The following is a 22,284-nucleotide window of genomic DNA, read 5'->3' as shown; positions in this document are numbered from 1 at the left end:
CTCTGTTTCCCTAATGAGTAAATTAAAATCTGTGGAAGTGATGCTCCAGCCCGTTGTGGAATTGCATGTGATTTGAGAGAGCTTTGGGTGGGTACAGCTTCTGGAGGTTCTGAACTACCACATGCTCTGAGAGGCTGAAGTACAGCAAAGTAGCTGATGACTGGTGGGTGAAAATGGATTTATTATTCCTCTGCAAGCAGTAGCAGGTAACTGTATTCTGTCCATTGTGTTGACCCTTGCCAGGATTAGATATTTAAAGATGCCTCTAAGATGCTGTCTCTATTTGGTGTTTCACACTGACCTATGATATTTGATGATTTCTCTCTAAATTTAACATCTAAATTAACATTCCTCTCTAAATTTAACGAATTGCTTTGTTTTGGAAAATATTTCTCGAATTATTTATGGTTCTGTTTGAATTCCACTTTTTCAAAGTGTATACCTGTAGACAGTGCACAGTAGTTTATGCTTTTAAATTCTGTGGGCTTTGATTCAATGTTAAGTGTTAACTAAAATGATATGTATGAAGTAACAGCAAAGAGAAGACCTGCAGGAAGAGATGTGAACTTCAGGAACACATTTTACAATTCTTTTCCTAGAGGAGATTGCGTTCTCAGCAGTGATGCTATGCAGCAATTTCCTGCAGTGGGAGAAGAGCAAGTGCAAATGGAAATGGAGAATTGAAGCAAATGTGGATCAGAGAAAGTAAGGTCTCTCTCCCCTTCCACTTCTGAGTAACACAGAAACCATCCCAAAGGAAATAAAGGATAAAACCACAGTGCCCAAAGTCCACTGAGACTTCTTGGTGCTTTTGTGTGAGGGAACAGTTGTTTTCCTTCAACATCCTCATCACCTGCATGCAATGAAGTAACAGGCAAGACTGGGGTTTTTTTCCCCAAGATGTAAGGGATCAAAGGGTCCAAATTTGAGGAAGCTCTGAAGCCCCAGCCAAGCCGTGTGGCTGCTGTTCAAACTCAGGCTTGTTCAGTTATTCTCTGTCTCTTTTAGTGGCCTTTCAAAATCCTGCTCAGCTGTGTGTGTCCTTTGCACTTTGCAGCAGCATCAAGTACGTTCCAGCACTGATATCTGGCACTGCATGGCTGGGGTGTAAACCTCAGCAAGAGCTGCAGGGTCAGCTGAGTTGTTCTCTTCACCTGTCTTCAACAAAAATGTTTTGAGGAATTGGACTTGAATAATACATGAACTTGTGCTGGACCTCTGCAAGGTCGTTCTGTGCTGCTCTCAGTGAGGGAAAACCAATGTGATAACGGTGATCAAAGTGGCAGATGATGTGAGAAGTTCAGAAAGCAGAAATCAAAGTGCTCCAGGGGTTTTCTGAGGTGACCAGAAGCACTCTAGAAAGCAGCTGAGGATGTAGGTAAGATGTGTCATTGGTATCTTGGGTGGTGAGTGAGTACTGGGCAGAAGACCTTAGTTTGGCACAAAAACAGGAAGGAAAAAACCAAAACTACAAGAGGATGCTTGATAACCGTAGTATTTGACCTCTCACAAGGTAACAGCTCTTCATGGGACTTGTTCTACTGGTTTTCAGCTGTTTTCTGGATGAGGTGCTCGGTTTGACCTAGAAAAAGCAGTTGGATCCATAGCATAACTTCTCCTTGTGTTGTGTATTGTTCTCCTTGCACTGTACTTTGCAGATGTGCCTAAAGCCACACTCAGGGGAACTTGTGTGAATCCCTTCTCTCCTGGGTGACACTCAATAAATCAGGAAACGCAGGAAAAGGGTGGTTTGGATTCAGAAACAGCTGAACAGGATCTTAGGTGTAAGGAGGTGACTGAGAAACGTGTGTTGGTTGGTTGCTCTTCAGTTTGGAGAGTGTTCCTCAGGTGGGTGAATTGTTTCCATTGCTGATGAAGTGAGTTTTTTATAAATCTAATCTTGGAAAACCAAAACATATTAAATATTGAGCTTTCCTGCACGTGGAATTTTGGATAAGGACGCACCCAGAGCAAAGAGCTCTGGGATGGATTTGGGTAATTCAAACCATGGCTGTGTTTGAAGTGTTGCCTGCGGAGGCTCTGGGGTACCCTCCTCTAGTCCTGTCGTGTGTCCACTTGTGCACGAGCACATTGGAAATCTGGAGTGTTGTCCTGGCTCTGCACGAGGGGGGATTAGTCCTTTTAGTTGTGCTAGAGCTCTGCAATGAAAAGATTTGAAAAGCAGGGAAGAAGAGGAAAGAGTTTTGTGTGAAGGCGTGTTCCTGCCACTGGGTTTGGCTGATTTACAATCATCATCTTCACAGAGCGAGTTGGTATCACCTGGTTTGGGAGCTGTAATCATTCCTCTGTTCAGTGCAGCTGAAAGAGGACATCAGGTGTTAGAAACTCTGAGGGAAAGGATGGAAATCAGTGTTTTGCCACGGAAAGTTTCCATTATGTGTGCTCATCTTTAATAGTGTAGACTTGAGAAGGCTCAGAGGAGGGCAGTGGAGGTGCTGTGGGGATGGGTTCTGTTCAGGGGATGCTTAACTGGTAGACTAGGCCTTCCCAGCCTGGAAAAGGGATGTTGTGTGCCATAGATGCTTGTGAGGTGGGTGGTGTGAATGCAGTGTGTGGGCAGTAGCTGCTCACTGTGTCTTTCTGTGAATAAAGCCATTGCTTCAAGTTGGAAATTGATAGGCAAAAAAACCCCAACCCCCCCAAAAAACCTCACAAACCAAACAAACCACCTGATGTGTGGTAAAAGCTGTGGGGTTTGTGGTCAGAAGGAACTGGAGATTGTGAAGGTTTATGTGGGTCCAAGGAGGTGATGAGCAGGTGAATAAAACAGAGATCCAGTGGGAGCTGCCACGTGCTCAGGTCTCTGGGACAGAAGCACTGGGAGCTGTGAGGGAACTGGGGAGAAGGGTGACACACTCTGCTCCTCCCTGCCCTTCTCCAGTGTGGGCAGTTCTTACATGCTGCTTTTGTATCCTTGGAATTAAAAGGAAAATGTTCTCCAAGGGATTGCCTCATCAGGAGTGCCCTGTAACAGCATTTCACTAAGCAAGGGGTCATACAGAAAGAATTTGAAATATTGCTTCTTCGGTTTCATACTTTGCAGTTCTCGTTTCTCTGAATTTAGCTACTTTATGGTAGCCAGATTTCTGCTGCTCTCTTTTCTCCTCACCTCCATGGGCTTCTTCAGGCTCTGAAGCTGCTGGGGAGAGGGGAAGCAGCTCATCTTCCCAGACTGAAGTGGAGGAAGGGGGGCCAAGTGCTTCCTCACTTTAATTAGGAGAGGGTGGGGAGCTTCTTGCCATTGTCATCCTCTCCAGACCATTTGTCTGGCGTCCAGCCCCAAACCTGGGGAGATGTGGCAGACACAGAGGGGGTGAATTCCTGAACTTGTGCCTGCACAGAGCCCTGTGTGCAGGTGTGCATTTCCTTGAAGTCAGTCCTTGCTTGCTTGCAGCCAGGTTCCACACTCTTTTATGGATTTCTTGGCTCAGCTCCAGCTGTTTCCTGGATAAGCATATGAGCTAGAGAACCCAAGGTTTTCTGGCTGGGATAATACTGAGTCTTCTTCATACTGCATGGAGTGTGTGCATGCCACACTCGTGGGGTAGGAGAACAATTCCCTCCACTTCAGGGTAGGGAGGAGGGTTGTGTCTGCAGCAGAGTTGGGTGTTTAATCTGTGGCATCTGCCTCACCCCTGTCCCTGCTGTGACCATGATGCCTGCCTGCCTTTTCTAGCAAGAGTTCTGCCAGAAGAACTTACATTGGGAGTGTTTGTTGTGTTTTCTGACAGATTTAGGCCCTGCGTGCTTGCAAAAGCTGCTCCTTTCCCAGCCCCAGGATTCTGGAGAGAGGAACGAGCTGCAGGGCTGTGCTCTGGGTGCTCAGCCCTTCCCTCTGGGTTACCTGCCTTCCAGCTGGGGGCTGCCAGTGCCCCTCTGAAAGCTCCCCCAAGTCCTGCTCCTGTACGGTCAAACTGAAGGCGCTGAATGGTGTCCCTGTAGGGATGGGAAGGAGCCTGAACCTTGGATTTCTGAAGATCTGGTTGGCTGGCAACTACTCACTGGACAGGGAACATCCATCCTGATTTTATGCAGTCATAGTTACAGCTTTATAACATCAAAGGTAGCTTTAATCTGGCTGAAGCACTTCTCATATTGTCCTTGCAGAACTCTTGGCTGAACTCAAAACAAAAATTAAGTACAGTGTGAATTGCTTAGAACTCTGTTTCCTCTCCATGCTGGGACTGTAAAGACCTTCATAAGCATTTAATTAACCCCTAAACATCTAAGGATGCTCATTTCACAGATGATCACACTTGCACTGTGGCAGCATTGGATAAAATGGGTTTTATGATGTTTCCCAGTGAAGAGTAGCAGGCTGGAGGAATAAAAGCATAGGAGGAAACCTTGTCTAGCTGAAATTACTGTTCCTCTGAGCTCTGAGTGGTACATGCTGAAAAAATGATTATGCACTGAATGGGAAGTCTTTTCTTCTATTGCTTTGAAGCAAAATAATATCCTGACACTTCTCTTTATCCACTGATTTTTTTGGAAAGCATTAATTAAAAAAAAAAAAATCACAACTTCTTCCATGGATCTGGAGAGTCAGTTCCTTGAAATGAATGCTCAGTATAGAAATCTAATAGGTAAAAGAAAGACATTTATTACATAGCAGTTGGCATAAATTTGCTTCTAATGAGGATAAAATTCATGTAAATGAATAATTACAGTAAATTGTGGTAATTAGGATTTATTCATGACAAAGGTCTCATAATTATATAATCAACTTTTGGTGAATTAAGATTTATAGTCTGAACTCTTAATTCCATTTTATTCCATTAGAAGTAGGATTAGCTAGGGGAGGAGTGTTTTCAGGAAGCTGACTTGCTGTGTGCTCTCAACTATGGGTGTTTCCAAGTTTCTTCTTGGAAAAGCTGAAAGGTTTCCAGTGAGATGCTGTAAACCACCAAAATTACTGTAATGTGGGGGTCTAATAGTTGGAGGCATTCCTGAGTGGACATAATGGATCTGACAGTTTTAAGGCTTCAAATTGGAATAGATATTTACCCCCTCTCAAGTTTTAAGAAGTTCTAGTTACAAATAAAAATGTTGTTGCCTCCTTTCCAAGTTAATGCTATTTCATAGTAGATTTTTAAGGCTGATTCTCCTCGTGTGCTGTTGCACATCCTCTCTGCTTCTGCTAGAACTGACTAAAAGCAGCTGCTTTGCTGTGATTTGGCTCTTTTTGGCTCCAAGACAAGTCCTTCAGCCACTGCAGTCACAACAGTCAGAGCATCCTCGGGCTGCTTTTAATTACAGCAGAGTCTGCAAGTATCCCTGAGGCTTGGAGGGGAGCCGTGCCTCTCCTCACCTGGGGTTGGGATTGACAGACATCCCACATGGCTCCCAGAGTTTTTTCCCCTGCATTGTGCTGCAGTGCTGGAGTAGCTTCACTGCTGCAGCACTCCTGTCCCTAGGTTTTGTGTTCAGACCAAGGCTGAGTCCCTGGAATCAGTTGGCCCTGCTTTCCCCAGCACACACAGAGTCCTGGGGCCTGTTCCCCTGCACGTGTGGGTTCTCTGCTATAACCACCTGTGAGTAGTTCAGGTGAGCAAGTTCACTCCTGTGCTTCATGGCCTAAAACACACCTGATGTGTCAGCAGCTCGTGGGCAGCTTCCCAGAGTTTTGCAGGTACCGTCAAAATCTAGGAGTGGTTTAACCCTTGTTTCTAATGCTGGGGTTAGATCTTGATTTTTGCATTATAAATTTAGGAGTGGCTTAACCAGAGTTATTTTGTTCCCTTGCGTATGAAAGAAACCCAAAGCACTGTACTTCTGAACACCAGAGCGCTTTCAGAGATGGGTCTTAGAGAATGTACCTTCTTTTTGTTTGTTTGTTTTTCCTTTGGTGTTCTCAGAACTTCACATGGACTTGGGGTGGTCCCCTTCCCCCCTTTCCTCTCTGCTCCTCATGTAATTAAGGCTGGGAATCCAGGTGCTCAAACCCCACGGGATTTAATAAGTGTCTTTGAGCCCATTAGTGACTGTACTGACCAGTGATAATCCTGTCCTTTCCCAACCTGCTTTTGGGAGTCTGAACACGCTGGAATCCACCCTTGCCTGGTGGGCTCTCAGGTGTAGCTGTTTGCTGTGCAGTCCTGTTCATCTGTGCCCAAAGGAGGGGATCTCATGATGCACATGCCCAGCATCCTGTACCTGACCCTATCCAGTGTTTGATTCCATTTCTCTGCTGGAAAAAACAGATAGCACTAAAGTACTCAGGTGTTTAGTGGAGATTTTATTCGGGATTGCACATTATGTTCTCTGCTGCCTTAAGTAATTGAAATTGCTTCACTGCAGCCATGCAAATAAAGCAATTGCAGCGTGGCTTGGAATTAACCTGCACTGGGAACTGACTACTTCGGCCCTTTGCTGTTCTCCCTCAGCCTTTTCGCGTGTTTTTTTTTTAATATAATCAACCATATACATAGTTTCAAATACCACCCTGCTCCATGTTGATTAACATATTCTGTGTACAGTCCATCAGTGGGATTTCATTTTGTTTTCAACATTACGTTTTCATTTAGTTGGAGAGACCTAATATTTTGCTTTCAGTCACCCTTTTGTCTGCTGAAAAATTTGCAAGTCGAATCTCCTGCCCACCACAGTAATTAAAGATTGGAAGAAAGATTTGCTGGGCAAATAACGCACCCAGAGTGGAGTGGGAAGATGTGCTGAGTTACACTTCTCCTCTTATCTTTAACAATACTTGAGCATTAGGGCACAGAAGAGGTGTAGCACCCTTTGCTGTTTCACTGCAGTTAAGTGCTTTGAAGAGTTTCACAAAATGAGATGTCAGCTCTCCTGTGCCTCCTTTTCCTGGGGAGATGCCAAGCGTGGTGCTATTGCTGATGTCATTTGTCTCCTTGAGCAAGAGCCTTTGTTGCCTCTCCCTCTTCCCGTTTTTCCCATTCTCCTCCTGCTTTTTCTTGTGTAATTCACAAGTTTCAAGGGGATTTAAGACTTGGGAATTCATCATTTCCTCGAGGAGGAGCTGGGTTATGTTCCTGGCCGGGAACTTAGAGCTGCAGCTGAGCTCGGCTGCACCGCGTGCGGCAGAGACTTTGGGTGGCGTGTTAAGCACAGCCAGGGGGGACCTGCTGATTCCACAGCTCTTATCTCTCCTTCCTTTTGTACCTCCCAGGGTGTTTCAAAGATGACCGAATTGTGTTCTGGACGTGGATGTTCTCCACGTATTTCATGGAGAAATGGGCCCCCCGGCAGGACGACATGCTCTTCTACGTCCGCAGGAAGCTGTCCTACTCCGGCGGGGAGAGCACGGACGGCAAAAAGGTGAGCAGGGACGTGTGTGAACGTGGGAAGCTTAGCCTGGTGTGGGATTTGGTGCTGTGGAGTGCCTGAAACATCTGAAGAACTACAAACCAAGGATAAGGAGCCTCCAGCTCTGCCCAGCGCACGGTGTTGTGCAAAACCGCCTGAGGAGGAGATGCTGTGGTTAGTGCTGCGAACACCAGCAGCCTGTGAGGGACCTGCGCTGTTACAGGCCTGAGGAAATCACAAAGTTTGCTTGCTTTTTGGGGGAGTTGGCTTCGTTTTGGTTTTTGGCAGTGATGCTTTGTAAATTTGAAGTGCAAATCTGTAGAAAGGGAGGAAAAAGGAGGAGGAAGATGATCACTCTGGAATTCCTAGAAGAACCCTGCCTGATGCCAGAGTATGAGGAATCACCACCTCTTGGGTACTCAGTAGCAGCGTACAAACAGCCTCCTGGAGCTGGAATACAGCAGTGACAAACAGTGGAGAGGACACTGAGGACAACATACCCTCCTGTAAAACTACTGTTTCTTGCAAACACATAATCAGGTACCCTCGAGCTGCTGCACAGGTATTTCCCCTCTGGAGAGCTGAGAAACTGCTCAGCATTCCATGGCAGTTTTCATCTTAGGTGGGGGAAACAGAAGCAAGGCAAATCCATTCACAGAGCCCTGATCAATCTCTGTTTAACACATTCATCAGCTTAAAGTGTTTGAACCTCTTGTGGAGAGGATTCAGGGACGTAAAGCCTTGCGTTTGCTCTCAGAGCTTTATTTAAGCCTCCTAAAAGCACCATAAATAATTTTTATTTGTGAGGAGGTTTCGTAAGTGGTAGTTACTGCAAAATCAGCATTAGTGAGCTGCTTGGTGTGACAGCTGGGCTGGGGAGTGGGCCTTGTAGAACACAGGCATTTTGTAACTCCCCCTTGGCTGCTGGCATTTTGCTTGACCTCTGAGAATTGAACCTCTCTTGTGACTTTGAAGTACTTCAGGTGCTTTGTGAAACTTCATGGTTGGTGACTCTTTGGTACTTGTACAGCCTTGCTCCTGTTTGATTTTAGCTGACTGCTTTGCAGTTCCAACTCCTCTTTTACCTGATTTTTGAGCCTGTCCAGCGCAGTAAGACACCAAAAAACTACTCCTGCTCTTTGAATTATGACTGTATGGGTTTTTATTTTACTTTGTAGTTTTGGACATTCTTTCTTGAAAGATCGTGTCAAAATAGCAGAAGTCATGTCATTAAAGGGGAGGGAGCTAGAGACTGGTACCTGTAGCAGCCAAATAGAACTGTGAGCCTCCCTGCCACCCACCAGAGTGCTCTGGCTGTTTGTGTGAGTGCTGACAGTGGTGGTGTTTGTTCCCTGGAGGACACACTCACGTGGTGTGTTCACATCATCTGCATGCCCTGGTGTGATGGGCTGTGTCAATGGGAAACAAATATCCATTCATCCAGGGTTTTCAGGTTTTGTCCTGTGTGACTTAAAGCAGTTCCAGTTCCACAGGTTTTTTTCTGTGCTTACTGGAGCTGAAGAGTGTCAGCAGTAACATTTAAGTTGAAGTGCAATAGAGGATAAGCCGGGAAAAACGTGGTAGGATCGAGATTAGAGGTTCTGTTCAGTTTTAAGACTGAATGAGAAGGGCTTTGGATTCAGCTTAGTCACAACAGCTTGAAGCAATAAACTGTGATTTGGTACCATTTGGTGTGCCAGTAGGTGCTGATGGTGAACTTCTCTACCATCCTAAATTTCATTTTAAAAGGCCTTTTAAATTCTCTGCTTTGCAGACCCGCTGCTCCAAGTGACTTTCCATTTGCTTCTCTTTTCCATCCCACCAATTTCTAAACTGAGCATGTATGGGTGAAACAGCAATTAAGCTCCTAATATGTGAATGCCAGTGCAGAACTGCCATCTCCAATTCTGGCCTGTATCCATTGCACACTCCTGGATCCCAGAGAAGGGCGTTCAGTTCCGTGTTTCCTTGGCATGTCACAGTAACACTCTTGCTGTTTTCCTTGCCAAGTTTTGAAGAGACTTCTTCTCTCAGTGCCTTTAAACAAAACCTTGTCAGGTTCTGTGCAGGCCAGGGCACTGTGGAGCATAGCTTTTCCCAAGGTTAAGGAATTTCTGGGCTTTTGTGAGGTGGAATCCCTTTGAGTTGTTGCTGTTTATGAAGTCAAGATGCAAAAAGCCCTTTGCTGCTGCCTCACACATCAGCTGATATGACCTGCTGGAAAATGTAAGATCTGATCCTCACACTTTCAGAGAGTCCTGGACATTGCCTAAACCTACAGCTTTGAAAGGTTAACATGTGGTTGGACTTGGGATTCTGATTTTCAAGTAGTGTTAGGTCAAGGTGGAATGTTTCTGGCTCTTTCTTTGGAGTTTTTAAAGGATTATGCTTTGTTACAGCTGCAAGCTGCTGATATTTCTGCAGAGAGCAGCTTTACTTTGCCCTGAGACTGTGGAAAATGCAAGTATGTGGTGTTACAGCTGGGAAATGAAGGCAGAGCTTCAGTGACAGGCCAGCAGGGCTGGGTTGTATTCAGCCTTTCATCATGCCTCCTCATCTGAAAAGGGTGCTGGATTTATAGGGCAAAGCAATAAAAAAAGATAAATTTAAGACACCCTTGGTATATGTTCTGAGCTTGCCTGGATTTTGGAGTAGGTCCTGTTTCCTTCAGCACCCTGTGAATGTGGAGGAGTAGAGTTGCTGCCAAACGCATAGGATAGTCATTTGGGCTGTTAAGTCCTCAAAAAGCTTAAGCTGCTGATGTTGTGACTGCAGCTTCAGAACCAGAACTGAACAGGAGCCATGGTTTGCATGTTCCTGTGCCTCTGGACCTGTGACACAACACACACTGGCTGTGGGGGGACACCAGTCCACTTCCACAGCTAAATCCACGGCAGTGCCACACCACCACCTGAATGCAGCAGAGAAACAAATGGCCAAAAACTGCATCTTTTTGGCCAGATGAATTCTCTCCTCGTTCATGGGTGGTAAGTGGGTACAGGCAGTGATGGCAGCACGTGCAGGCCAGTGCAGAGCCAGCTGTTGTGCCCCAGCCCTTTCTCTGTGCTGAGTTCAGGGAGGCGTTGCAGGGAGCTGAGCAGTGGCTCCTGCACAACAGGGACAGTGAAAAAGGAACCCTGGTGTTACCGGGTTGATACTCTGATTTTCTGCAAGGAGAATAACATCTTCAGCATTTGGCCTTTGGCAGTTCTCTTTTCCAGAAATCCCTGTGCTTTCCCGTATTACTTTGCTAAATGTGTGAACATAAAGGAGCTGCTACCCCAGAGCCTCTGCCCATGGTGCACTTACAGAATCATAGAAGAGAATCATCAAGTTGGAAGAGACCCTTGAGATCCTCAAGGCCATTTCCATTTCCTCTGTGTGCTCTGGCAGACTGCTTGGCAAAAGCCAAGGCAAGGATACTGTCCCTGGAGTGACAGGAACATCTCCTTCCCACACAGAACTGGATCCAGCTGTCTGGGAGCTGGACTGTGCTTGAGACACGCCTGGCAGGCTAACAGCAGTCAATGATGCTCTCATCTCCTGCCCTACTTCCAGAGTGAATTCCAGTCTGAGGCAAAGCAAGTGTGCAGCTGAAATGTCTTGTCACAGTGGTGTCACAGTCAGTACACTCCAGACTCAGGAGGGGGTGTGGGCTGCAGGGGCATTTTTAATGAATTGCTTTATATTTCTTCCAGCCTCTGAAGAACTCATCTTAAGCAGTCAGAGAGGGTGACAAGAAGGCTGGAATCAGAAGTGAATTTGATATGAATTGCACTGACTCAGGTGGCTGAGAAGGTGCTCTGTTCTCTGCCACACAGAGCAACTTTGCTGGGAGGTGAAGAAGCCCAGACCCAGTTTTCCCATGTGATGAATTATGATGAATAATTCAGCATCAGAAATGCAGCATATCTGTCTGAGGCACTGGCGAGCTGAGGGGCAGAGGAGCACTGCTGGGCTGGGCTTGCACCCTGGAAAAGGTAGAAGTGTCTGCTTGGAGCTCCCTGTGTCGACAGAAGGGAACGGACAGATGCTCTTAGGTCAATATGATCAGGCAATATGTCGTCTTTATTAGAAGAAAGACAGATTATATAGTGCTCATGACGCTTAGTTTCTTGTTCACACTACATTGGTTACATAAGGAAAACATGTTCTGCTGTCCACTGTTAATTGGACCACAACAGGTGGTCATAGGAGATGAGAAAACTTTATTCACCTGCCAAAACTCCTCCTTGGCATCTGGCATGAATCCACCTTTGTTCTAACTTCAGGTCCTGTAGCCATCTTAGTGGCGCAGTAATTTTTACTATCAGCATTCAGCTATGCCAAGGTGAAACACACAGAAATGCAAAGAAATTGTTCACACAATTTCTATGTTACGACATCCCTGAGAGCCTCATCAGGCCACGAGTTGAGCAGAGCATTTAGTGTGTTTGATCTGTGGGTGACAGCCAGCTCAGCCTGGTTGTGAGAGGTCTGGGAATGTCTGGCTTCCATGTTGAAATCAATATGCAGTTGACTTGGAGCTCTGGAATAGCATAACCATGTCTCTAATAACACCAGTAATTAAAACTTTAATGTCTAGTCTGTGTGCCAGGGTGTTTCCCCCCCATTTTCTGGTCAGTAACCCAGTGTATGCATTTCTGCATCCAGTAGGGATGGTTTGCAACACTTTGATTTACTGCCATGCTGTAATGTTCCTTCTCCCATGTCTGTGTGTGCTGTTATGCATGTAACGTGCCATCCCAGATTGAGCTGACTGGATTCAGCAGAAGGCACACTGGGTATTGCAAACAGTTCCCACACCCTGTGTGATTTAGGATTTGCACATTTTTGCTGCAAATCCTCATTTATTTGATGGTAAACCTATGTAATAATGAAGAAAGTGAAAATTCAGTGAGAAAACAGAGTCTCAAGGCCATGCAGGATCCAGCAAACCCGTGTTTGGTGTGTGCCCTCACATGAGGGGGCCAAGCAGTTTTCTGGATGCAGGAGAGAGTTTTCTGTCTTTGCAGATGGAGGAAGCTGCTGTTTCTAGCTGCCAGCTGATGGTACAGATGGCCCTGGGTGCCTCTTACTCTTGTCTCGTTAGGGATAAATGGGGCCTGACTTTTGAACTTCACCGCTCAGTAATCCCCGTTCACGTGAGGTGATTGCTGCTATTTTAAGCCCTAAATATGTGCAATAGATGTTGCAAAATGTGCTCTCCCATCCTGTTCTCTTTCTCACCAGTTCTTCTGTTGCAAAACTTTAACTAGCTTGGCTTCTTCAGAATGGGAAATGTTGCAGCTACTCTTGGAACCCAGTGGGGATTTTTGACCTGAATGTGTTTCCCATTTACAGATGAGTGTGACAAAATGCTTGCTTGCATTTCTCTTTAGAAAGTGTGTTTGTTGGTAGCCACCCATGAACCCCGGGGAGTCTGAGACGTCTTCTTGCTGTTCTGCTCTGTGCAGAGACACCAGAAATTAATCATCTTTTCAGAGCATTTACTGCTCTTTCTCTTGGTTTGCCTTTGGGTTATGCAGAGTGGCTGTGGGCACAGAATTCAAGTGATTAATAGTGAAGTAAATGTTTTGAAATGGATGGGTTTGTCCATAGCTGCACTTGGCCTCTTGCAGAGTGTGCAGCCTCTGTTGCAGTGGGCTTTGTTTCAGCTTTACAGCCACGGTGGGTGTGGAGTTGCCATGGCTACCAGGCATTTTGCTGCCTTTCCGTGGGCTCCAGAGCGTGTTCCAGGAGGATCAGGTGCAACTCCTCAATAATTAACGGTATCCAGGAAAGGGGAGTCGGGAATTCTGTTTTGGAGGGTGTTTTTCTCGTCGTCCTCTGCAGTTACTGCCCATGAAAATTTCAGTAGCCATAATCCCAAGAGGAAAGCCCGGGATGACCTTGGTGTCTGCAGGGCTGTTTCTCACTCAGCCCTGAAGACACTCCCTGTGCATCCACGATTTTATTACTTTCATTTTTGTTGAAACCTGCTAGAAGGAATAAATGAAGCTGCTGTCCAAAGCTGAGGTTCTCCTGCACAGACCTGCCTTTCTCCCCTGTTCTCCTGCACATCCCACGTTTCCCCAGTTCAATTCCACACAAAGTCTTGCACAGTCAGCAAAATCCGATCCTGATGGAAAACTGGGAAGCTCCACAACATGCAGCTTCTGGTGTCGGTTTTGTGTTTGCAAATAGGTGCCTCTAAGTAACAGTTCTCAAGGAGAGGTGACGTTTCCTTAGCAGGTTGAAGTGGAAGTTTACCGGAGAGATTCTAAGAAGCTTCCTGGCCTGGGAGACCCTGACATTGACTGGGAAGAGAGTGTCTACTTGAACCTCATCCTGCAGAAGGTAACAGTGATGCTTATCTCATTTTCATGGGCTGTTTATACTGCAGAGGGTTGGGGGTAGGCTTTGAGCTGTCCCCTTTCCTCCCTGGCTTGGAGGATTTGAACACTCCTGGAAGACAGAAGGAAACACTGGCTTTAATTTTGTCTTTCGGAATCTAAATGAACATAAACTGAGATGTTGATGATTTTCCTCAAAAAACCTGAGCTGTAAGCATTGAGGCTGGGCTGAGTTTTATGCTCTGTCACAAAGTTTTACGAAAGGAAGGCTTTCTCCAGTTTAATGGCTTTTGAGAGGGAAAGCGACATTTCCATTAGAGTTCACAATGGTGGTGCAGCTGAGAGGGGAGGGGACTGCTAAGTGGAAATGCAGTGTCATGGGTTACACTGGGGGTTTGCTGCTCTTGACATCAGAACTTAAATAAAACTCTTTTTCTGGTGGTAGAAACATGAGGCACAAGTTATTTCTTTAATTAACTCGTAAGTTGTTTGGTTATTGTGTGTGTTATTTTGGTGCTTAGGGAAGCTGAACATTACTTTAGTCACTCGAGATCCCTTAAAAGTTTGCTGATTATGACTCAGAATGGGAGACATTGCACACATCCTGGAAGACAAATTGTTTTCATTCTCCCTCCTTCCTCCCAGAAGTCTCATTGCAGAACTTCTCTGCAGAGAGCAGCTTCTGCCTTTATTTGATGCTCAATAAAACCAGGATCCATTTGCCACACTCAGAGTTCAGAGATGCTGTTACAGCTGGGCTTTGCAGTCCAGAGCTGTGGCACTGGGTCCTTACAAGGTTTTTCAGGTTGCTGTCAGGCTGTGTCAATGTTTTCTGACCTCTCTAACATATCACTTGTGTTCATTACTGTGTCTCCTTTTCCCATTTTGAAGGGACATCTTTTCCATTTCTACCTTAGTGTGCTGGGGGGGGGGGTGCTGCTCATTCCCCCAGCTGACAGGAAGCTCGTGCTAAACAACATTGGCAGGAGTGTCCTTTCCTAGGGCTTGTGCAGCAGAGATTGCAGTGTCACTGGGTTAATATTGGCAGGAGTGTCCTTACCCAGGGCTTGTGCAGCACAGATTGCAGTGTCACTGGGTTAATGAACAAACACAGCCTTGAAAATCGTAGGAGGTTCAGTACTGCAGAGAAAATGGCAACACCAAAAGGTCTTACTTTTTAGACAGCCGAAAAAGACTGAAGACAGCGTGTGTTCTGCTTCCTGCACACAAAGGTTTTGTTTTGCCCCCCCTAACCCTGAGTTTCTCTCCCTGGTGCCCTGTTTCAGCTGGACTATGTGGTGACCTGTGCTGTGTGCACGCGCTCCGACGGAGGAGACATTCACATCCACAGAAAGAAATCTCAGGTGAGCTTCCTCCTCTGTGGCTGTGGATCAGAGGTTGGCAGCCAGGATTACCTAATCCTAAAAACTGCTCCAAAACCAGGGAGTGGTTCTCAGGCTGTGCTCTGACAGATGTGTCCTTGTGAGGCATCTCCGGTCCTTGTGTAGTGACATTTCTTGCCACTCATCTAAACAGGAGATGTAAATGTCCTTTATAGCCCCTCTCACAAAATTGGGAAGGTTCCTGCATGCTCTCAGGGTGTGTATCATTGCCTGCTGGATTTGGGGGAGAGGGAAGGTGGTGCTGGGGAGAGGGGAGTGTGCCCAGCTGTTCCCCAGGCTGAGGCTAAACCTAAAATTGGGTTTAGCTTTAGTTTGAATGAGCTTTCAGGATAAATTTGTGATGTAGAGCTGTTAAACAGTGGAGAATTTACTGGTTACCAATGTATCTCCTTACTTTATGAGATGCTCAATTTCTCTCTTAAACTGCTCATTCCTTCCATCTCCACACCAAAGGCTTTAATCACTTGTGTGCAGTAAATCCAGGGTTTAGCACAGTGGAGGAGACCGAATAACAAGCAGGGAGGGGATAGGAACTGGAAACCTGAGGCTTCTTCACTCAGTTTCCAGCAGATCTGGCAACAACTTCTAGTTAGCAGAGATTGTTTAAAAGGCTGCTGTTGCCTTTCAAAGCCTGTTTTTCCCAGGCATTTCCATTCCCTTAGCTCATGCAGCTGCTTACGTGGCTTTACAGAAATAAACCAGTGCTCTTTAATCCCTTAATTTTGTTTTACCATTTTAAAAGAACTTTTATTTTACCTACAAAACTAGCACTGCTGATTAATTTGCACTGGTTAGGCACATAATTTCCTTCTTCTGGTGCTGTTGAGACACCACACTGCACTGCTGATGTAAGCCAGTTATTGCTTATTTTCAGTTTTTACTGGCCCAAGTTTCACCCTCAATTAACTTCTGCAAAATTTTTTTGAGAAAAATCTGTAAATGTTATTTGCAGATTTGAAAACTATGAAGAAGAGGATGAGGGATGTGCCCTCACTGCATGTGAGCAGTGTCTAGAACGAGGAGGAGGTTTTTTGTTCCTCACTCCTAGAGGCTCCTGCTGTGGGACTGCTTGTAAATTATTGGTGCTGGTATCATTTTTTGAGGAGTCTTATTACTTTCTAATGATATTTCTGGTCTTGAAGCAACCTTACTTTTTAATAATCTATATTTAAATGTGCATGTAGGCTTCATAAGTACAAAAAAGGCAAAGCACCCCTGTCATGATGTAATATCCTGTCTGTAGTTATGTTTTATGTTGAATGGTTTGCAGCAAGAGTGTCACAAGCCTGTCAGCCTGGGCAGATCCAGAGCTTTCAGCAGGTCCACAGTGGGCTAAGATTTGACAGAGTTCTTTGATTCAAACCTCTGTTTGAACAGGGGTGAAAGCAAAGAAAGCTGCCTGGTATGAATTCTTTCTCCCTCCTTACCTACTTGTTAATCTTGCTGGAATGATAAAATGTAAAGCCTTTAGCTATTTAAATACATTTTGTGGTGTGAAGTCACCAGAGGAATTCAGGAACTGCTACAGAGGGAGGAGTGTGCAGGAGGAAGCTCAGCGGATGGAGAAGGGAGCAGAAGCAGAAGATGGGGATGAGAAACCCAGTGCTTGTCCTCCTGAGGGCCACGCTTCCCATTGCTGGGGGAGGTTGGTCCTGGCGTGGCACTGAGCCAACAGTAACAATTAAATTACCTGAAATGGAGGGTGCTGGGTCAGCTGCTCCTCCGTAACTCTGGTGCTGTGTGTGTGCTCTTGGCAGTGCACTGCAGTGACCTGAGGGCAGCTGGGGGTGGTTTTCTCTGTGATGACATGTGGGATGCCTCAGCTGTGCCTCAGGAGGGTGAGAGGTCAGCTCCACACGGGGACATTTACTGTGGAGCCAGCAGTGTTTGGTAACCTGCCTGTGAAAATCCAAGGGTTTCTCAAGGGTCATTATTGCAGATCTGGCCGTGGGCAGAAACCAGCTTGGCTTTGCTTTTGCAGGATGTCCAGCACCTCTTGTGTAAGTGAGCAGGGCTGGGCTGAGGTGTTTCGGTGTTCCTTGCCTTGTGTTCAGGGTGTCCATCCCTGAGCACATTGAACTGAGAAGGGGTGTTTGTCCTGTGTCTTCCTCAGCAAGTGTTTGCATCTCCGAGCAAACACCCGATGGACAGTAAAGGAGAGGAGTCCAAGATCAGCTACCCCAATATATTCTTCATGATTGACAGCTTCGAAGAGGTGAGTTCCTTGTTGCAGCAGCAGCAAAGTTTTGTCCTATTCTGGTCTTATGTCTGATTAACAGGTTTCTTGTACCTTCCCAACAAACGTTCATGGCTGGTGGAGGGGTTATTGAAACTGCCCTGGGCCTGAGGACAACCATGGGAATCTGAATGTATTTCCATTGGAACAACTGCAGTTTGCCTCCAAGTGTTTCCTCTTGGATCTCTGGCAGGTTTTCAGTGACATGACCGTGGGAGAAGGAGAGATGGTCTGTGTGGAGCTGGTGGCCAGTGACAAAAGCAACACCTTCCAAGGGGTGATTTTCCAGGGGTCCATCCGTTATGAAGCTCTCAAGAAGGTCTATGACAACAGGGTAAGGAGCTTCTGAAGGACACTACCCTTTGCAGCAATGGTGCTCTGACCAGATTGTCTTTGTGGCTGAGGGGCTCAGCTTTTTGTCCTGTTGTATCTGGTGTATCAGTCGTTTTTCTGGCTTTGAAAGTTACCTGAAAGCTACTGCTTTTGACTCAGACTCCAAAAGGAGTGAAGGTGATCAGTAGTCAGGAGCATGACACAGGAATGGACCTGAACAACAGTTTTCTGGGAGCCCCTTCATTTTCTTGAAAGGTCATAGACGTTTCTAGTTACTTCAGAGAAGGTATGACTTCCTGGGACATCTGAAACTCTGGTGACTACCTTGCTTTATGTAAAGCATATTTTTCTCCATTCTCTTTTGTGCTCATGGCTGTTTTCAAAAGACCACTGTGGTCTCGCTGCCACAGAGAAAAGCTTTCTTTGCTTTCCTGCAGAAACATGAAATGCCAGTGTTGTCAGCTTCTAATTCAGTACTTAGCACTGAAATCAAGAGTCAATAAACTTCTCAAATGGTTTGTTATGAAGACAGTCCTGAGAGATCTTCAGAAACGAAAAAAATTCCCACAATATCTACTGTGACTGTAAAATTCATTTCCCTTTGTTTCTGCCCTTGTCAGGAGAGGTCCTGAATAATTTCCCTTCTCCCTCTTTTAAATGTGAGCAGTTATACTCCTCTAGCAGTTTGGGAGAACACGAAAGAAAAATTATTTCTTTCCCACTGTCACCTTGTGGCCTCACAGAATCAGCAGGTGGGTTATTAAAATACGTGGGAATGCAGAATCACTGAAGACACCAGGAGAAGAAAGCCCTGCCTTGGAAAGACAAGATTTGATGTGGTAAAACCACCTCATAGCCCAGCAATGTCCTGACTGACTGCACAGCTGCTTGCCACTGTTTTGTTAGATGGAGTAAAATTGTTGGCTCTTCAAATACTCCACTACAGCCACAGGTAAAACTTGAAATTGGACCATTCTTTTTACAGAACTTTACAGAGGTTACAGAAGTAATCTCTCTATGCTTTTGAAGGTTACTTGATCTCAGTTGTTTCAGGGGAGGTTTAGATTGGATATTAGGACAAAGTTCTTGGCCAAAATATCTGTCTAGCCCTGGCACAGCTGCCCAGGGAAGTGGTGGAGTCACCAGCCCTGCACGGATTTACAGGCATGTGGATGTGACACTTTAGGACATGGTTTAGTGGTGGGCTTGGCCTTGTTTGGTCAAGGGTTGGACTTGATCTTAAAGGAATTTTTTAACCTAAACTATTCTACAGTTCTGTAATTCTCAGGACAATATGAGTCATGCTCCATAATGGGCATCTCAGCCTTTCATAAACTGCTGGAACTTGCCATAAACTGCTCAAACTGTCAGATAAGTCTGACTTAGTTGACTTGGCCAAACCTTGACTGTTTTCATATTGGTCTGTTCCTTTTTTCAGTTCTCAGTTCAGTTTCCAGTTCAGTTGTGGTAACTGGAAGTTGAGCCCCTGGGCCAGTTGAGGGGGTTTGAAGGTGCTGAAGGTCAGGACTGTGCATGGGACTGGTTCTTTGTGCTTTGTGGACACACAACTGTCTGAAGTGACTTGCCACAAAGTAGTACCAGAGTTTTGCCGTGTGCTTTGCTGGTTCAGGCATCTCATGTGTGTGTCTGTTGCTTTTTGGACTCAAACAGGTGTCCAGGCACAGGCTGCAGTGAGGTGTGCACGTCCCTGCTTGTGCTCAGCGTGTGGGTCTGGATAAAAACCTTCTGGTTTATCTCACTGTGCTGTTGGTAACTCTGCCTTTTGCGTAGCTGAGGGAGTCGGTTCTTCTCGGAGCCTGTGTTTGGCTCTGTAAAATCACTTCAGATTTTGGCTTAAATGCTTCTTAAGAATCACTGTCCACTATGGTTTTGACTTGTTCTTGGATAACTGCTTTCAGAGATGGCCGTTTTCAAGTTGCAGGGCTGGCACTGCATGTTTTCCTCTGCTCTCCTGGTGTGTTGCAGGTGAGTGTGGCAGCGAAGATGGCCCAGAGGATGTCCTTTGGCTTCTACAAGTACAGCAACATGGAGTTCGTGCGGATGAAGGGCCCGCAGGGGAAGGGCCACGCGGAGATGGCCGTGAGCAGAGTCTCCACGGGGGACACCTCCCCCTATGGGACAGAGGAGGATTCAAATCCAGACTCCCCAGTGCACGAGAGGGTAAGCAGCAGACAGAAATGCTGGCTGAAGGTGGAGCATGAACGGGCTTTGTTCCAAAGCCAGCAGAGGGGCTGGAGCTGGGCTTAACTCACAGCGAGGCTCTGAACTGGGGTTTGCCTGGGTGTGTTTGGAACACGCTCAGTACAGGAGATGGATTTTTAGCACAGTTTCTCCTGAGCGAATGCTGGATACAGAGATGACTGGATGATTCATGCTTCTGGAGGAGTGCTTTGTTGAAACAACAGCAGTCTTGATGCCAGGGAAACTGATTCTGCCTGTTTTCCATGAAAATAATAGATTCCATTTCTGTACGAGATGGGATTTACCTAGGAACATGGGATTTGTGTGTTATGTAGGTTGCTTGCTAAACCTCAGTGGAAATGGATGGTACTGTTAGAGTTTGGCACTGAGGAATGCTGCCAGTGTGAGGCCTATGAGCAGTATGGATCTAGGTGCAGTATCATATTCATACATATGCTTAATTTTAGTGCAAGTGCAGTAAAATGCCAATAGAATCAGACCATAGATGCTGATTTGGCCCCTGTTCTCTACCACACAAATACAGCCCGGAGGAATCAGGCCTGGAGAGGTGACATGATCTTTTTGTCTCCAAGGCTTTTGGTGTGAACTGGAAAACATCAAATTGGGTTTGATACTGTGTTATCATTGCTTTTTGATAATGGTTTTAATGGTGATGTGCCTGTTTCTGGTTTTCCCCCTCCAGCTGTGACATGAAATGGCCCCAGAATTAAAAACAGAGACGAACACAAGTTAGCAATGAAGTGCACTAGGGAGAGGGTCAGTTGGGTGTTACAATGCCTTTTTTTTTTTTTTCTTTAAATTAGTGATAGAGGGACAATGTGGAGTGTTTCTGCAGTGTAACATCAGCCTGGTTTGGCTGCCATCCTCACTCCATGGGACAGATGGGGGCAGTATCAGGTGCCATCTCAGGGAGAGTTATGGGTTGTTAAATTGACTGCATGAAGAAGGAAGGATGAGATAGAAGTTCTTTGCATCCATTAGCAAAGTCGCTATCCCTGTTTTGTTTTTCCATTTGAAATGAAACTATTAAAATATTGCTGTCAAAGCCAGTACATCAGTCATGCATTTCAACTCTCTCCAAAACAGATATGCTTGGCCTTAATTGTGGATTATTCAAGGGCAACTACTGCTCTGAAGGAAGGGTTTTTTGATAGTTTTGTCCCTGTGTTTCACCACAGACACTTCTATCCCTGTATTTGTCATCACTTGGACTAATCAAATCAACAGGGGCATCTCAGTTTGGTGTTCTCCAAGCCTGTATAGAAACATGACACACACACAGTTGTACATTGACTGTGCTTCTGCCTCAGCATGTTGGGCTCAGTAATGGCCTTGTGACCCTGCTCCCTGGGGACACTGTGACATTCCACAGGGATCCCGTGGGACAGCCCTCTCAGCAGGGAAACCACTGCCTTGTGCTTGCCAGAGAAATGAAGGTGCACCATTGGAGTGTGTCCAATACAATACATTCTTAGCATAATAAGTGTCCTCAATTTCAACATGCAAAAGTAAGATTGACACTCTTGCTGTCCAAATGATTGATTTTGTTCCTTTATGACTATAAACCCTTGGGAAAAGTGGTCATTATTTGCACGACAGCTGAGGGCGATGATACATCAAAATATTTTTCCTCTTGATGGGCATCTTGGAGCTGAGGTGACTCTTCAGGTGACACTTTGATGTTTACACCCGTGGCTGACAGAGGGAAAAGCAAGCCTTTGTTTGTCCTGCCCTCCCAGGTGACCTCTTTCAGCACCCCCCCGACCCCGGAGCGCAACAACCGCCCGTCGTTCTTCTCACCGTCCCTCAAGAGGAAAGTGCCCCGGACCAGGATTGCAGAGATGAAAAAGTCCCACTCGGCCAACGACAGCGAGGAGTTCTTCAGAGATGAGGATGGTGGAGGTGAGGGACCTGCTGCCAGCTGCACACACTGGGCTGGGCAGGGCACGAGGCTGCGGGAGGGGATCCCAGCGCCGGGTTCCCGAGAAGGTTTGCGGGGTGGGTAAAGGAGAGCTCCACACAAGAGCCAGTTCCTCTCTGAAGGTGGGGCTTTTCACAGGCTTGAGCATCTTTTTGAAGGTTGGAGCCCACAATTCCTAAATATGTTTAAACCTTATCTCTCCCTTTTATACTGGCCCGTTTGAGAGAAACTTGAGCAGCAGAGACCCTCCCCTTTCCCAGATGCCACACTCTTCCAGGTATTGTGGGGTAGGGCATACTCTCAGCTGCAGGTTCTCTGAATTCCCTGATTTTCACCCTATGGGACAGAAGAGGGTTCAAATGCAGACTCCCTGGTGCATGAGAGAGTAAGTAGCAGAGCTGCTTGATCCAGAACTGGTTAAAGTTGGTGAAAAAACCATTTTCTTCAACTAGCTTTGAACCAGTTCTGAATTCTCTAAAGAGAAAACCTCATGAGTTTGTTTGTATTACAGTTTAATGCCTTGTGGAACTC

At 46.0% G+C, this 22,284-nt stretch overlaps 1 protein-coding gene across 6 annotated transcripts in view; it reads left to right on the top strand.

Moving 5' to 3' along the window:
• KIAA0930 (KIAA0930 ortholog) overlaps positions 1-22,284 on the top strand; it is a 40,899-nt gene that overhangs the window by 10,696 nt on the left and 7,919 nt on the right. For 5 of the 6 annotated variants that reach the window (XR_004357331.1, XR_004357329.1, XR_004357330.1 and 2 more), the window contains exons 2-8: positions 7,166-7,314; positions 13,534-13,641; positions 14,924-15,001; positions 17,154-17,255; positions 17,470-17,610; positions 19,596-19,790; positions 21,572-21,734. Coding sequence is in view for 3 of the 6 variants with exons in the window: in XM_032689314.1 (XP_032545205.1) it covers positions 7,166-7,314; positions 13,534-13,641; positions 14,924-15,001; positions 17,154-17,255; positions 17,470-17,610; positions 19,596-19,790; positions 21,572-21,734 (936 nt within the window). In the remaining 3 variants the exon portion in view is untranslated. The remainder of the gene's footprint in view (positions 1-7,165; positions 7,315-13,533; positions 13,642-14,923; positions 15,002-17,153; positions 17,256-17,469; positions 17,611-19,595; positions 19,791-21,571; positions 21,735-22,284) is intronic. The other variant, XM_032689313.1, reaches the window with a different exon arrangement.

This window comes from Chiroxiphia lanceolata, chromosome 5, assembly GCF_009829145.1.
Source record: "Chiroxiphia lanceolata isolate bChiLan1 chromosome 5, bChiLan1.pri, whole genome shotgun sequence".
NCBI lineage: Eukaryota > Metazoa > Chordata > Aves > Passeriformes > Pipridae > Chiroxiphia > Chiroxiphia lanceolata.
This window is presented reverse-complemented; position numbering and strand designations above follow the sequence as displayed.